Source organism: Polyodon spathula, chromosome 10 (assembly GCF_017654505.1).
Source record: "Polyodon spathula isolate WHYD16114869_AA chromosome 10, ASM1765450v1, whole genome shotgun sequence".
Lineage (NCBI taxonomy): Eukaryota > Metazoa > Chordata > Actinopteri > Acipenseriformes > Polyodontidae > Polyodon > Polyodon spathula.
The window spans coordinates 9,405,416-9,423,186 of NC_054543.1; the positions used below are offsets into that span (position 1 = coordinate 9,405,416).

Here is a 17,771-nt window from a genome sequence, read left to right on the forward strand (position 1 = left end):
ACCCTTTGCTTCAAGTATTCCAACAATAAATACTGAGGCCGATTTTCTAAATGAAGACCCACCTTACCTGGGTCTGCCTTTTCTGATTGGGCCACCCGATCTAGGGGAAGGTGTCAGCCATTTAAATCATGTGGGATGAAGGGTTGTTAAGCATGCTGCATGTTGGTATTATTTCATTGTCAACTTCAAGATAGTTATCACGCCACCTGCTGGCATTCATTATTCTCTTCATGCAACACATGTACTCAATGTCAAATATGGATTCACCACACACAGACCTCATGACCACTGAGAGTTAAGAATGAAAGAGAGTTGATTCTGTTGTAAGTATTTCTTTCATTAAATATATTACATACAAATTATACAGTGCATTGTCGGAACAGTACGCCTCAGGTCAGTTTGGTAGCTACAGCAGTACAGTTTGGTAAACAATAAGATTTTAATCACAATCAAAATATTTTCACCTGCAACAAAGTCAGCAGCAAGGGGACTAACAGGCACCTAATGCTTTCAGATCTGTTTACTATTCTTAGGTAATCCATTGCACATTTGCAAAGCACAAACATCCTTGCAAAGATTCCTGAAAGCATGGAGGACAGAAGAACCACTGTGAACTCGGCAACCTCACAACCAAGCGAGGACCTACTGTGTACCAACTCAATCTTCGGTTCCCCTTGCTGCCGAAAGGCGTGTCAGATGCATGCACATGGCTTGCACGCCTCACTTGTGTAATAAGACAGTGCGCACATACCGCCCAGGAAATAGAAGAGACACAGATCATGCCACAGCCTCAGCCTGGAGGCAGACACTTTGCAGTCTACGCTCTAGAGATGGGCTCTGTACTGTGTAGTGCGTTGTTTTTTTATTTAAGTGCGTGATACAGCAGTTGCTAGTTCTCTGAATCTGGAGTTTCTGATAAGGTACGGAAGCAGCTACAGGTCCAATTGGAAAGCTAATTGTATCAGTCCAGTTCATTCATTAAGAAGTATCCCTCCTCCCCTTCAGTGAAGCTTTTCCCATTACACTGCATTTTATCTCTGGACCAAATGTTACAGGTCCTTCCTTTAGCAGGTCTAAGGTTACACAGTCACAGGCTTCCCAGACGGGGCCATCAAACAATTTTATCAGAGGAATCATTTAGCTGGACAGCAGATGAGGGGGACAGGGGACTATGTGGACAGAACTTGCAGCAGCATGCATTTCCTATTACAGGAAGTACTGTCTTGCTCTTTTGTTAAGAATCTGAAAAACTTACATTTAAATAATTAAAATTCTAATTATTTGTTTATGCCAATTGATATATTGTGGTGGCAAGTTTAATGTTTTCCATGGAAAACCTTTAAGAAACTGTTCTGGGTGGGAATCTCAGCAAACCTGAGACAAAGTTAAAGTAAAAAATAAAACACAGAGAAGGAAATAATAACGCTTTTGTCTGACCCTCTTTTGTACAAGGGTTGATGTCCTTTCCAATTCTAATGTTTAGCGTTTTCTCCAATTTTTCACATTATAGTGATCTTGTTCTAAAGTATAATACTTTTCAGAATGTCTTTCGACTCCACTGATATTTTTAGCCCAGTAGATTGTAGAAACTTCAGTAAACAAGTGAAAAATGAAAAGCTGTAGCACAGAAATGAAACTTGGACAACAAAAAAAAGATGACATCTCTACTAATTCAATTCTGATCCAGGACAAAGCTGAACGGTCAGGCCCAGAGGGATAAGCAGACAAGCACAGAGAGAGCCGGAGGATTTAGTGAGAGGCTGATCCGAAGAGGGAGGTAGGATCTGGGTCCAGATTCTGGAAAAACAGCTTTTGGGAGAAACTGGAACCATTTCATCAAATATGTTGTTATCCCAAACCATCCAAGCTTCAATTCACTCCAAGCTGTAGTCCCCTACCCTGGTTCCCAGGCAGCCTGTAGTGCTCATGATCCTCTGTGACAGTACTGGAAGCAGGCCGAGTATCCCTGGTACCGGCCCTCTATTCCAAACCACCATCATTTCATCTTCTGACTCTCAGCAGCACGCCAAGCAGGAGGATCAGTGCGTGGGTTCCAATAGCAAAGTACTTGGAATGTAAATGGGTTCGGCTGAACCAGAGGGCTATGAATGACAGCTCTGCAGTGTGATGACAGCAATAGGAAAAAGCCTTCCATTGTACCATAGCTGTACATTTTCTCTTCTGAGATAGAGAGAAAGGAAGGGGTCCCGGATAGTCAGAATATGTTTCCCCCGGTGTCCCTCAATAAGGCAGAATATGCTCAGATGAGAGGCATGATAAGGTCTGCAGACTCCTCCCCCTGCCTCTCTCTCTCTCTCAAAACGGTCCCCAATGGAATGGAGGCACCCACCCCAAATTCTACCACCATGTGAAGAAGGGCCGCCGGCTCTGGAAGCTCTGGGTGTACGACTCGCTGTTAGTGCGCTGCTGCGTCCGTGCGGTCTCTACGATCACTGACGGCATCTGGACCAGCTGCAGGGGGGTCTTCTCATCCTTCAGCGCCTGGCTGAGGTTGAGGATCTGAAACACAGAACGTCAAGGCCTCAGTTTTACTAGCCTACTTCTCCCAGTCTGCAGTTATTGTACTGGGTATGGTGGGTTAACAACTTAGTAGACTTGAAAAGGGGTGATAAAAACCATGCTGTTACCTTTCAATAGAATGGAGCCCATTTATTCCTGCCATAAAAGGTATATGTGGGAAATATCATAGCTAAAGCAAAACAATAAGGGCCTTATGATCTAAAAGTTGCTAATCAAAAAACCCTAGCCTTCATCTCTAGTCAAAAGTGGGTTCATTATGTAGAGACCCACAGACAGTCACTGTAGTTAGAGCTACAGCTATTTGTGTTTGAAGAGATTACCATTAGTTCTTCGAAAGTAATCAACCACACAAGCAGGACTGGGAGCCCTGGACCTAAATATGTGTATTGTAAATACCTTTCCAGCCCTCTGCACAGTCAATGGGTCTCACTGGTGAGTGAATGTGAAGTGTTAAACTGAACGCACCTGCCCCCTCATAACTGCAATTTGTTTATGGAACTGTCCCCTGTCGAAGCCTGGATCTTTCTGAAAAACAAATGTGTAGCAGTGTGAAAAAAACTGTACAAGACAGCTATTCATTGATCAGGCGTTTAACAAACATTTAGAAAATGGACACCTCCCCTCCTCTTTTCACCTTGAACAGCTCGTACAGGTCCTCCTCCAGGTCCTTGATAAAGTTTGGGTCAGAGATTTTCGGCAGGACCAGGTCTTTAATCTCCTGGGAGAAGGGGACCTTGGCCTGAGCCAGCCAGGCCCAATAAAAGGGGTCTGCAATAGGAAGAGGAAAAGTGTAATCCTTGGTGCCAGAGAAGTAGCAGACACCTTGTATTAAAACAGGTACAGAAAGTGCTGCTGTACTCACAGGCTCTCCAGGAGTCAGGGTGTTTGAGTGGAAAGGCTAAACCATTGTCTATTGCAGCTAGTTTGATAATTGGCTCCTTAACCAATACCCAGTCTGTGTCCTAGAGGAAAAAATGTAATAAATCCACTTAAACAGGGATGTATTAAAAGACAAAATGGATAAAAGAGCATCCAACATCCCTAGACAAAACTGAATGCATTGCAGATTTCAGAGTAGAAATTTAATTAAAACCAAATTTATACATAAAGGAAAAATAGCAATATTTAGAATAAATACAGTTTTGGTTAAATGTTTATAGTCGATGTTTTTTTTTTAATCCTTCTATACAGCATTCTGTAACACTGGTTATGAAAAATCCTCCCATGAAGGTCTATGCCACTGTGGTCAAAAGGCTGATGGTGCCACCCTCCTCAGCCCAAAAAAAGCCACTTGTTTAATGCTGAATGTGTAGCTAGAAAGCATCTCTGGATGATTTCACCACTTTACAAGACAGAGATAAAGAGCCTGCATGGAGGTGATTCAGGGGGATATTCAATATGCCACACACAGCACGGCATGTGATAAATGACTGACAACGGTAGTAATCATGTCCTCTCTTACCCTGGAGCCACCGCTGTCCATTGGGCAGTCATACTTTAGAAGCCAGTTATCATTCCCTCTATCTGCAAAGGGAAAGGACAAGAGAAGACACAATTCATGATTCATGAGCTAGACTATTTCTTTAACAATGCCTAATGTATTATTTTTTTGTTCCAGTTTAGCAACATGAACTAAACATAATAATCTGTGCTATACTCTTGATCTGCAGCTACGGAATGCAATGTAAAGGACGGTTTGATACTGTGTCAAAGCAGACATGCAAAAGCTTAATGTTTCCACACTGCATGCCAAGCTGTCCTTGCATGATTACCAGAGCAAATATAATGTGCCGGAGCAAAAATACCCTTTTCAACGATTCCACTCTTTCTGCATTATTGATGAGAAAATGTACCACCTGGTAACACTTATTTATGGATGTGGGGCTAAAAATTAATTACATCAATGTTAATTTTGGAAATGAAAAATATAAATCTGATATAAAATAATGCATTGAATTTGGATGTCGTCATGTCCATTATTTTGCAATTTGAAGTACACAATCTGATTTTACAACCCTAGCTCCCCTGATCCTCACCCGTATTCCTGATGATGAAATCCAGCACCACTAATCTTTCAAACTGCAGCTGCAGCTGCCGATTGGTGTTCTCTGGTAGCGGCTCAGCCTCAAAGCGGCGAAGCCAATAGTCTGCGTCTTTGTAACCTTCAACAAACAACTGGAATGAACCGACCTGCAAAAAAGAAAATACAAGTATTACAACTGGATAGAGCAGAGAATCGGTTATCGGCATGTCATATATTCAGGATCTAGGCTTATGAGGTGCATGCCCCAGACAACTGGAGGATCAGCCCCCTCCACAGATATATTACATCTTCCAATGAGTAACGCATGGGTTCATATGTCAAGTGTGGCGTAGCAAGTATTTCAGTTTGCAACCAATTACGTTTTTTACTTAAATGACAAATAAAAAAGAAAACAACAAGAACGATGGAACTTATTACTTATATAGTCATTCCGTGTCAAATCAACCAAAATCCAGGAAAATCCCTGCCTTTTGATTTTGCTTATATTTTGTGTCGTGGGAGATACAGGTCAGGTATGAAACAAGGCCTGTTGTAGGGGTGGGGGGTCATACTTAAAATGCCTCTAATTTTGGAGTGATTTTGAGGATCTAAAAATGATATTTAGAATGTCATATGTCAATGTGAATTTCTCTTGGTTTAAATTCAAACTATTTGCTAATATTGTATAACCAAAAAACAACATAAATGCATGTTGTTCATACATTTATTAAACTATGAAGGAGACAAATTACCAAGTCAATTATTTTACCACAAGCCCTTCAAATCCTCATCTATAAGCCCACAAATGGTCTGCTTGTTAACTCATGTCCCACAAGGGGTTACAGCCATTCAAAAGATGGGGCCATTTTCAACACTTTCATCCTGAAGCCTTTTTATAGGGTCATTAAATCAGACAGTAAAGTAGGGGGACAGTAGAAGAGCTACACACAGAAAGTCAGGTACATTAAGAGCACACCTAAGCAATTTGTAAGTGATATCTCGTCTTTAGAAGGAACACGCACTCAAAAATCACATTATTTTTAGATCCTCAAAATAACTCCAAAATGAGATGCATTTTTGTTCTCTCTGGTCAGAAAAAGTCCAATGCCTGTGATTTATTGAAATGGTGATGAACACTGTTCCTTCAAAGTGGGAATAAAATGTATACGGACAGCAAATAAACATCTTTGCAATTCCCTCACTCACCACCAGTTCACTGCAGGTCAATCTATACCTTCTCAGCAATTGTTCACTATCCAGACACCGGACGGCCATCACAGGCAGTCTGAGCCCTACCTTGGGTGGGAGACCTATTCTGTGGAATCGCTGCCCAACTTTTGGTACTTTCTCCAGCGCAAGCCTCTTTCCCCTGGACTTCACTCTGTCAATGGCGCTGTAGTTAAAGGTCTCACTGGCCAGGTACACAACCTGTGGATGTGTTAGAGAAAAGGAACACTGATTTCTGAAGATCCACATACAGGACAGGAACGAGTCGAGGCGAGCAGGTGTGGCTGCAGGCTGTACCTTGGTCCTGGGGACGATGTTGAGCTCCAGCTTCTGGTCCACAAGGCTGGCCCCAGCCTCAGACATGTAGCCCTGATTCAGCACCAGGCAGTCCCTCCCAAAGCAGCATGGGCAACACAGTTTCTGAAGCCATTTGGTCCACTTGGGGTTGAGCTGCCCATAGGGCTCCTCGTTCTTGGGCTTGAACACTCCAATGATCTTCTACTGGCAGAAAAGGGGAAGAAGGTAGGGGTAGAGAAAAGGGTAGAATAAGTGTTTCATAACATATGATATAATCAGCCACTTACAGTACAAAATATGTATTCGTTCAAAACAGACTTTGAAAAATATATATTTTAAATAGGTAAAGTTTGTGAAAAGGGCCTAATGTATCACCAGCATGACCCTGTGGCACAGTTCTCCCCAGGAATTCTGTACATCCGGGCAGCAGAACATTAAAAATAAACTCGCCTTACCTTAAATATATAATATGACAAAGAATTTGTGTTGTCTTTCTTTGACTGTCTGCTTGTGCTTTTTATATTCTACATTCTTCATTACTGTTTTTCTATTATGGTAAAGTACAGTGCTTATTTAGGCACACTATGATTTGACTGGGGAAAGATAATGTTGAGTTATTGGATGTTTCATTTAAACTGTTTTCTTTAGGTTAAGTTATCAAGGCATTTTGTTAATGCACGTCCATTTCTGTTTTTCACTGTTCTACATTTTTTTAATGCAGCTACTCATTTTAACCATTTTTAAACACAACAGTACTCCCTCACGTTTGATCACCATCATAACTGTTGCATGAAACCGGAGTGTAATAATCCAGCACCTCTGCACTTAAGCATTTGTATGTCAGCTGACAAGTGTTCAGCCGATATCCCATCATGAATTTCTTCTTAAAGATGTACAGTCTCTAGACATGAACCTCTCTCACAAGCACCTGGGTACATATTTTTGACGATATCACGGCAATATAACAAAAGGAATAAGTTCTGGGTTTTTTTTGGTGCATATATATAGCTATTATGTACTATATATAACCATACAGTACAATAATACGACAAAAAATGGACTGAATGATAATACCGGAAAATAACCTTCACATTTTTAATAAAGTAGCCGGCGCAAATCTAGTATTAGATGGTGGACTACGCCGATAGGCAGCTTATTTTGATTATTTTGTTCATTGTCACTATTTTTGCTTTGAAAATAATCAGGTTTTTTAGCAGTCATTTTAACGTTTTAGTCTCTCAAAGTGCTTACACAGATAAACCTGCCCCTTCAACACTCTGATTGGTTAAATGTTGTGTCAAGACCTAACACAGCTGTCATGTGGTTCCAAGATTGTTTTTTTTTTTTTCAACCAAAAACGCACAAGTGATCTAATTTGCTAGAATCGCAATCAATCCTTATTGTTAAAGGCACAGTTGCATCTGCAAGACGGGCGGATGGGTGGTGACAGCCACTTTGCCGGGCGGCGCGCCCAGCTGAAAAGGCCTGGGGAGAACCCTGCTGTGGCACACAAAGAGCTCCCACACTCAGTAAAACCAATTCCATTCAGCCCTATTGGGGAGCTGTCCATGTCTCTCTATAGCAGACAGTGTCACTGCAGCACTAATGAAAGAGAACTGGAAAGGTTTACGACATGCTAAGTTCATAAAATTAGTGTAAGTGGACTCGCATGACTAGAAATTAAACTTCATCAAGCCAAGCCAAGACAGGCTCCTGCTTTGTAATTACGTCAACAGCGACCCTGGCCCCCTGACTGACCAGCACGATGGTTAGAGATACAGTAAATGGAATCCCTTTAATAGCATGTAGTCACAGGGGAGAAACCTGCTCTTTGTGTATTCACATCAGTTTTATAGAAATGCATCATGAGAGGACATCATCTCTTATTAAAGATGATCGTATACATCTGTTTAGTTTAAATACTTCAGTCATTAACACTGGGTTAACAGAAGTGAAGAGGCCTGTCTTCCCTTTTTAAAAACAAAACAAAACAAAAAAAATTTTAAAAATAAAATAATGCCGGTCTCTTCAAAGGCTTTCAGTTTCATTACAGTTTGCTTTGTGTGCGAGGCTGTCTGTGAAGGGGTTTTTCTATAAAACAAATTGCTTACTTTAGCACAATGCTCCTTTCCTGTACTTTCACTTTAGTTAAAAAACTGAAACACATCAAACCTTTATTCACTATAACTGACTCCTTTAGGCTCACAATAGCAAACTGAAACACATCAAACCTTTATTCACTATAACTGACTCCTTTAGGCTCACAATAGCATGTCTGTGTTACTAACACAATGGACCATGAGTGGAACATGTTTGTGCCGGTCAGTTTTACGGCCAGTTCCTTGGACATGTGGGCACCCAGGAATTCCCCAAACTAACGCTCCCTCTGGCTTCAATCGAGCGCATATTGACTCATCGTTGACTGCACTGTGTCACAGCCCTGAGAAACGGGGCGCAATGCAAAGCTGTCAGCTCGTTCACAGGAGTCTGGAACATTCCTGTGCCACCTCACTGAAATGAAAAAGCCTTCATTGCCTCCTTCACGGAATGTTTTTAAAGTGCAAACTATAACTAGCAAAGGGCTGGATAATCTGTCATTGAATATGTTTGTTCCCTATTTTACATGACACCCAAATGCAAAACACACACACACACACACACACACATATATATATATGACATGAATGACAAAGCCATCATCCAATTAAATGTTCACGATCCAGGGTTTAAAATGTAACCACATCTGTGGATAAACTGTAACCAAAACCATTCAAACATACAAGAGTGCACTGATAAAATATATTAACCATATGCTTCTTGAAGGTTTTCTGGCTGTGATAAAATGTTAACTTCTGCAGAATATACAGAGATGCTGTACCAGGGTAAAGATACCATGGGGGTGAATACAGAAAGGATGAGGTTTTTGATCAAAACAGAAGAGATTTTATTATATATATATATATATATATATATATATATATATATATATATATATATATATATATATATATATATATATATAGAGAGAGAGAGAGAGAGATAGAGAGAGATAGCCAGATAGATAGATAGATAGTTTAGAGAAAACTATTAAAGTGATTAATCAGAAATGATTTTTAGATAAGCCAAACTGAAGAAAACTCTCCACAAATTGACACTCCTCCCAAACAGTATTGACAAGTCTAACTATCGCCCTCGTGACTTGCAATTTAGCAATCGCAGTATCTTCTGCAGTTACAACATACCTGACATGGATTTTACAGATGATGTTCTGAGCACGCAATGTTTTTATTTATTTATTTATTTATTTTTAACTATGTCAAGGGTTCAAACTGCATCGTCAAAAACAACAACAACCCTCATATTCAGGTGTGGAAAGGAAGGGCGCTGTGGTCTGGCGACAATCGGGACCTCTAATCTGACACCACCTACAACATCTGCACAACACCCCAATTATTGTACTGAAATCAATCAAATCTTGCTTAGCCCGCCCCAGCCCAAGATAATTACAGCAATACTACAGAAAATAACATGGGATTCCTCCGTAACGCAGTGGCGAAACACGTGACTGCAACGACAGATATTACAGTATATTAAAACTTTGAATTGTTTTGATGAAAAAAAATAAACACAGATAGGCTAGTAGCATACGTGGACAGACAGAACAACCTAGTCACGTCTAGAGTCAATCGTTTATTTTTATGGATAGAGATATAAATACTGTACACCTATGAACACAAACACTTGTTTAAGAATGCTTTCTCACCCCCTGCAAATCTTTTACAAAGTAACTGCCGCTTGAACCTTGGTAGATTCTTTCGGGGAAGATTTCGGCCTCAATTGCCAGTTCTGCTTTTTTGATGATCTCCTTAAACTCGGGGTCCTCCGGAAAATCGTTTCTATGCGGATCCCGGGGTGAGCCTCCTCGGTCCCGATCCAGCAGCGGCTGTCGCTCCCGGCTCCGTCCCGGGCTTCCTGCGGGGACTCGCACAACCGAACCGGGCATGCCTGCAAATCCAGCCCGGGGACTTGCAGGCCCCGTCGGACCATAATTAAAATCTGGCTGATCCCTAAGCGGGGAAACTAGCGGGCTCGTCTCATCCATCACGGGTAGGAGAGAAAATTGCAGAAACCAGTGTCTTGGTGAATTGTTTCGGCTTGCGTTGTGAATCGAGGCAGCTGACTGTCAGCTTCCGGGAGTCCCGCCCACAGTTGCGATTCGTTGTAAAAACTGCTCATTTTACAATAAGCACTGCCCATTGCGCACAGATCAGAGGCTGGGAAAGATCAAAGTCGAGCTTTAGGTGGAGATTGAAGAACATTAGTGTTCCTGCTGTGGTTCAGGCTGTTGGCATCCACCTATGTCAAAAATAAATCTTGACAAAAGGATGGGACGCTTTTACATGCTACAAAGATATCCGCAAAGCTGCAAACTATGTAACCTGAAACAAATTCCAAAGATCGCGTAGGCACTGTGATCCAATGATACACATGACTCAAATTAAAGACGTAATTCATGGACTTTGCATGCGGGGCAAATTACAGTGAAATGGCGATGCGCGTGCACGTTTGGGAAAATTGGTGGCGTAAATCAGGTTTGTGGCCGAAAAAAAACGGCCAAAGAGAGGGATAAGGTAAATCTCATTTACTCGTGTAAATGACGAAACACACGGGAAAATCCACGCCCAGTTTTGCATGGAAACCTGCATTTCACCTGTAAATGTTAATGAGCGTGTTTATCCTAAAGTGACATCACTATAATGTTGTATATCTCATGTGTCATATTGTATATCTCTTGTGGGTTTACAGTTCTGTATAAAACCACATACCATGAGCTGCATTATGCCCTTGGTATAGTATTAAAGCAGCTGTAAAACCTTTGCTGTAAAAACTACTCTAAAGTTAAACACGAAGAGCAAGTGAGCTGCTTACTAAATGTCTGTAACTGAATTCCTTTGCTTTTGATCCTAGCTATGTCCAAAGACAACGCGTGTCCATCCTCCACTCAAAATCGCTGGAGCAAGGAGGAAACCGGGGCATTAATAAGTAAAGTTGGTGACTTGGATGTGTTGAGCCAGCTCGATCGCCTAACACAGCGTAACAAGCATTAGTCCCACAAGCTAGGGATAAAAAAAAAAAAAACAAAAAAAACACTGAAACAGTCCTACTTGCAGGAACGAGCAAGGAGGTGCAGTTCGGGAGAAGAGGGACGGTCCCGCAGAACAATACTTTTTTGCTTTACTTACATCTGGCATATTTGCAGTGCCTCTGAACAAGGTAGTTGGCAAACTTGTAAATACAGAGGTGAACTGTGGTTTAAATGCACAGCAAGCCCCAAAAACGTTGCCAGATACCCTGTACTCAGTTAAGGATGCCAGCCTATACATAGCAATCGCCAGTCTTTTTTTATTCTACTGGCACAGGAGCCAGTACATAATTCCTTTTTGGTTGCATATTTTCCTTTACCAGTTCCAATAATGCTGAATGTTGCCCTGGTGACCCGAAATGACTCTGAAAGACTGATGCGGCACAACCTCTTCCACCAGCAAGATGGGTGATATATGTGTCCAAACCGTCCTTTCGTTAGCCATTGGCATTAGATAACAACTATAGGCATAGGATTTGCTTTTGGAGGTTCAAGCTCCCGAAACAAAGGGAAAACATCCACCGTTCGCAATTCAGACAGCATTGGGAGCATACGTTTGAAAATGTCTGTCACGGAGCTTTAAATCCTAAGTCTTTGCCGTTTTTTTAAAATGTATTTATTTATTTATTAAACACATTATTAACCAACCAGACACGAGGTATTTTGCTTTATTACCGCAGCTTAGGTTCCCTGGGTAACTAAGTATGTGAACGTGCAGCTGCGTAGCTAAGTATGTGAACTTGAATCCAACACTTATTAGACAATAATTTTACCCAAAATAATATTCAAATTCAATTGGAAGCTGCAGGGACGAGCAGCAGCATCGTTTCACCCTTGTCGTAGCCACTGCAATGCAGGTGTTCAGATCTCCTTGATAGTTAGAAAGATTGCCAGCCTTGCCTGGGTGTTTTATGTTATTGGCTTGGGCTAGCTGGTGTCTGTGAAGCTTGTTGTAGCAACAGCAGTCGCCAGGGGAGCGGTCTGGAGAGAGGGGCGTGTAGCTGTGGATAGTGGAAACAATAGAACAACAATCTACAAGCTTTCAAACACTGGCACAAATTGGACAGGAAGACTGGCAGAAATCCACAGCAAGCACTAGAAACCAAAAACACCAACACACTCAAACTGGTAATCAAGGTATGCTGTATTTCTATGGAAATCCATATATTGCTGGGTTTTTTTTATCTTTTACTAAATGCACATTTTCAGTACAAGAGTGCAACTGACTTAAATATATATGTTTGGGTTGTACTTGCACTGAGCTTCATTAAGCATCAGTGTTGTATTTTATTTGTAGTTTTCAACCACTACAAAAAATCCAGTTGTGTTTTTTTGTTTTGTTTTGTTTTGTTTTTACTAAACTGTTATTTTTATTATTTCCAGGTTTTTTGTCTGACTCAAATAAACTTACTTGAAAGTGCTTATCTGATGTTAGTTGTGTAATTGGTGATAATTTGTAAGTGGTGGGTGCGTCAGCTATTTAATCGTAGGGTATCGAAAAATCAGAAGGCTTTAGTAAGTACTGCAAACTGAGCCTTTGTTTCAACTCAGTTTTCACAAGTGTCTTCATGCCAGTGCTTTCTGTCTGTGTGTCTGCATGCAGGCGCTAATGCAGGTCTTCTCGTGACTGAGTGATGGATTCTCCAGTCGGACCCGAGATCGAAAGTAAAGCTGCACGGGTCGGGGAGATGGATTATTTGTGGAATTTATCCCCAGATTTAGGACTATCGCCGGTTTCTGATCTGTCAGTCAACATGGGACACCTATCTTTTGAAGAAAGGTGGTTTTAACAAGGAACTGATTTGAAGAACAGACTGTGTATATATCAGCATTAATAGATAATCTCTCCATTCGAAACGTTATACCTGCCTTAAAATAATGGAAAAATATAATGAAACATGTACAGTATATAGAGCTTGCAACAGTTATATATGAGGATATGAATAATAATAATAATAATAATAATAATAATAATAATAATAATAATAATAATAATATAGTTAACAAATAAGAGTACTATTAATCTTATCTAGAGAGTAGAGAGACAGTACTTGCAATAGTTTAAATCGCAAAAAATACATATAACTTGAAGATCTATTCCGAACTGAACTGAATGTATGGTAGCCTATTAAAAAGTGTATTCTGGTATTTGATCCATATATGCATTGTTGTCAATACAGTTTATGTATTTATTTTTTATTGATTTGTCTATGTCAAACTGTTTTTGCTCAACAGCACCACTCCCAGGAGAAAACTGCGGCTGTCCCCGGAGCTCCTGACTCCAAGCCCCACTCAGACAAGCAACGTTTCCCCGGAAACGCAGACGCTGACAGGTCCGAACTCGCTGTTCTCAGCTTGGAAACATCACTGATGCTGTCCTCTATTCTGAATTAATCGGCTGTAGTAATTTAGAGGGAGCTTCTTTGGGTGTCATTTCTTTTGCAGTATCAACTCAATAGATACGTGATTGACACCAAAAATGTCTGTAAAGCAGAATAAGAATGTGTCTTGCAACGGTGTAGCGTCAGAAAGTCGTACATCGTCAGAATGTGGTACGAGTACCCGTTTAAAGACACATAAATTTGCTGAATTGTGAAAAAAAAATAGATTAAAAATAACTTTAAGGGCCTAAGTACGTTGTACCCCTTTCAGATGTGCGTGTCCTTGTTTTCTGAGTTCAAATCATTTGTGCAAGCACAGCACACGGTGTACCACGTTTTAATGCAATAACACTTGTACTAATATGTGTTAAGCATATAATAGAAAAAATAATAATAATGCAATATTACAGACACAAAATCTGTCTATAGCTTCTGTAGTTTAGTACAGCAGAGAGCCACTTTGTCAGAAAGAACTTAATTTGAAGAACTTAAGTATATATGATCATGCCTCCTAGACCAATTCAGTTAATTAGAATTTTCTTTTCTCCCTGAAGGCTGCATCATTCCACAAGAACCCAGCAGGAAGGGAAGAGGGGAGAGGTGAGGAGGGTGCTGCTAGAATTCAGTTAGCCCCCTGGGCAGAGAGAACCAGGCTCAGTGTTGTTGGTGGAGTTTGAGCGATCCATACTGCAATTCAAACAGGGACAGTACTAGAGCAGTCTGCAGGCTGCAGTTTAAAGAGGGGTTGGGGTAACCTTGACCCCTTCAAATCTAACGGGGATGGGGGGCAGTGTATCACTTCTTCACTGCATGTCTTTCTTGTATATCTCAATAGAAATATATTTTACAAACTGTACAATAAATAATATTGAAACTCAATGTACTTTTTAAATATTATAAAGTGTTGTTTTTCCCCATAGGCGTATCAGTCCTAAAAACTCTATGCCTAAACCGGTAAGTATTTTTTTAAGTATATTTATTTAATATATGTAAAAATGTTGGCTAACCGTACTCCAGCAGATCCATCTAATAACATTTTTAGAAGTGTTTGCTTGTGTATATTATTTAAAAACAAAAGATTTGTAACTATTTGAATATACATATATTGTAATAGTGTGAGTACGTATTGGTCTCTAAACAGCCATGCCTCCCTTACAGAGCCTCAGCAAGGTTATTTATTTAGTTTCTTTTTCCTGTAATCACAGAGAAAGCAGTCTGGAAGAGATCAACTGAAGAAAGACAACGGATCCCGAGCAGACAAAGAAAATGTGAGCCTGCTATACTGATGGGGGAGAGTGTGTATGGAGAAACCATGCAAGAATTTTATAGTGAAGTGGGTCAGTGTGTAGTTTCACATTAATGACTGTTTAAACTGTTTTGTTACAGAGACGATGTCGAGTTAAACTGTTTACCAGCCCGACTGCACCCAAAAGCAAATGGGAATCTGGAGGTAGAAAGAGCAATAGCCCAGAGAGTGAGGAGCACAGTAATCAGAGCAGGAAAGCGGCTTCGCGGGAGAGCGATCCAGAGATACACAGAGTGAGTTTGCAGAGCTGACTGAACTGAGTTCCTGGCAGTGGGAATAAATCTCAGCTGAGACTGTGGTGCAAAAATGAAGCATAGGTTTATAAATAACCATATGGAAAAGCAGAACTGTAGAAATGTAGAACAAATGTAGTTGTCCTCTTGTGTTTCATAATTTAGAACAGTCGGATGGTGGCAGTGTAATTCTTGCAGTTTTTAGCAGAATTAGGGCAAACATATTTGCTATAGTTATAGACTTCAACACTTAGCCATTCAAACATTTGAACAGCATCCCTGGGCTCTAAAATCGTGGGTTGTGTAAAATCCTTCCTGAATAAAGGGCTCGAGTCTGCTACCTCTGTTCATTTCTAGGGGGCAACACTTCTTTCTGCTCCTAATGGTTCCTCCCTGAGTCTGATGTTTTCACTTCATTCACCCAGGTGCCCCCTTTCCGAATGGTACAGTCCAGACAGCAGGTTCCCCCAGTGGAGATGCCAGACCCGGCGGCTGAAGACAGAAACCTGATTGGAGATTTCAGCAGGGTGAGAAATAGGACCTTGAACTTTTGGCAGTACCTCAAGATCTGCTGTCTTCAGCTCCAGTACCTAACCACAGCGATGTGTTTTCCAGCCTCACCTCCTTTGTGCGGAAAAGGGAGATCATCAGGACCTCCATTACATCTCACCACAGACGGTGAGTAACAAACAAGCACCATTCTCCCTAACAGGCTTCCTTTACTTATTATGCAAACCTGCTGAATCATTCTGATTTCTAAACCAAAAAAAATAACGCCTCTGATTTATTGTCCCCTATTAACAAGGGACAGAGTGATATTGAACCACCAGCACCACATCCTACAGCAGAACTAGTCAGCACTTGGATAGACCTTGAATCCTAGGTGGTATGGAGCTTGAGGACCACAAGGTCCAGAATTCCTCACAACATGACCTTGGAGGCATGACCATGGAACTTGTGCTTATAGTTGTTTTGAGTATTCTCATCTTCTCTCTGCAGGTGGCATCAGTACTGAGAGGTGAGTACAACAGTGCTGTAGAGAGGTACCTCATTATCGACTGCCGCTACCCCTATGAGTACGAAGGAGGCCACATCAGGGTAAGCCTGGGGATGTGTATATATTGTTTCATGTTCTGGAGATTTTAGTAAGGAAAAGTCATTGACTCTTTACATCCACACAGGGATCCTTGAATCTACATAGTGAGTCTCAGCTCCTTGCTGCCTTGCTTCAGGAGCCAGCCTTATCTAGGCTCTCACCACGAGCCAAGCTGCAGGAGAGTCCATCTGCAGAAGTCATGCTACAGGACAGCCCCCCTATGAAACCCATTCTGCCAGACAGACCCTCCACAACTGCACCTGAGGAGGAGAGTCCTTCTACAAGAACTGCATTACAGGAGAGTCCTTCTACAAGAACTGCATTACAGGAGAGTCCTTCTACAAGAACTGCATTACAGGAGAGTCCTTCTACAAGAACTGCAGTACAGGAGAGTCCCTCGACCCCAGCCACACCGAAGGAAAGTGCTCTTGAGAGAATCACAGTACAAGATAGCTCCACTCCAAGAACCCTGCTCATCTTCCACTGCGAGTTCTCTTCAGAAAGGGGCCCTCGGCTGTAAGTGTTCCCAGGTCATCCTCCTTTCTTGCCTTCTCCCCATTGCTCCCTGTTCTCTCTTAATTCTTTGTCTTGTTTCTGTTTCCAGATGTCGGTTTCTACGGAAGATCGACCGAAACCTGAATGTTTATCCTCAACTGTTTTACCCGGAGATGTATATACTGAAGGGAGGTTACAAGGAATTCTACTCCCAGTTTCAGGTAAAAAACCAAAAAAACATTGGGTATATTCTCTGTTCAATGAACCGCCCGACTCTTGCTCTACCCAGATTGAAGTGCCATTATATATATATACATCTACTGTGCGTTAAATCAATATGGTCAACAGTAAAAGCCACATGTCTGTTTGTATTGGAGTTCTTAGAAATGTTTGCAAATTACACACACACAAAAAAAACGGAAATGATCATGACAAAGTTAATATGAATCTACTGTGTTGTTGCTAAGTATTGTTGTAAGTAGTGGCTGATGGCTCAGACTGTCCCAGTGACACACTTTCTGTTTGCGGTCCATATTTGATGTAGCTCTCAATGCATGTTTCCTCCCCAGAGCCTCTGTGAGCCCTGTGGCTATGTGTTGATGGTTCACCAGGACTTCACCGATCAGTTGCGAAGATATCGGAGGAAGAAACATTCTCGACCATCTCTGTTTGGGAGGAGGAAGGAGCTGGTTGAACCAGACATGGAGGCATGAACTGAGACTATTGGGAAAAAGAAGATAAATGGCATTAAATGAGGACAGTAAATGAGGACAGTGCAACTTGGATGAGGTCAATGTGTAATAAGATTTTTAAATGAAAATATTTTACTTGAATATTATAAAAGGAATATTTAAAGTATTATTAAATTATATGTATGTATTATGTTATTTATAATATTATTTATTTGTATTTATAAAAGATTAAGAAGAGTTGGAGATGCCTTGAGTATAGCTCATGAGGAGAAATAAAATAATGATGTCATTTTAAATGCCGCCTGTAATTTGTGGATGATTGTTTTCTGTTTATTAT

The 17,771-nt window shown here is 41.0% G+C and overlaps 2 protein-coding genes across 2 annotated transcripts; one reads left to right on the forward strand and one right to left on the reverse strand.

The window, feature by feature from the left end:
• Positions 1–316: 316 nt before the first annotated feature.
• LOC121321804 (phosphatidylinositol 4-kinase type 2-alpha) lies at positions 317–10,486 on the reverse strand. The gene is made up of 9 exons (XM_041261016.1): positions 9,852–10,486; positions 6,089–6,289; positions 5,861–5,992; positions 4,578–4,731; positions 4,004–4,065; positions 3,404–3,503; positions 3,176–3,309; positions 3,007–3,066; positions 317–2,520 (listed from the first exon to the last, which is right to left on the reverse strand). Exons 1-9 carry the CDS (start codon positions 10,188–10,190, stop codon positions 2,359–2,361), a joined length of 1,344 nt encoding a protein of 447 aa, XP_041116950.1. The 5' UTR covers positions 10,191–10,486; the 3' UTR covers positions 317–2,358.
• Positions 10,487–11,080: 594 nt separating this feature from the next.
• On the forward strand, positions 11,081–17,564 carry LOC121321792 (M-phase inducer phosphatase 1-like). Its single transcript, XM_041260998.1, has 13 exons — positions 11,081–12,368; positions 12,835–13,011; positions 13,467–13,564; positions 14,167–14,212; positions 14,533–14,566; positions 14,818–14,880; positions 14,999–15,151; positions 15,577–15,678; positions 15,767–15,829; positions 16,151–16,249; positions 16,333–16,763; positions 16,852–16,963; positions 17,312–17,564. Exons 2-13 carry the CDS (start codon positions 12,866–12,868, stop codon positions 17,453–17,455), a joined length of 1,491 nt encoding a protein of 496 aa, XP_041116932.1. The 5' UTR covers positions 11,081–12,368; positions 12,835–12,865; the 3' UTR covers positions 17,456–17,564.
• Positions 17,565–17,771: the final 207 nt, after the last annotated feature.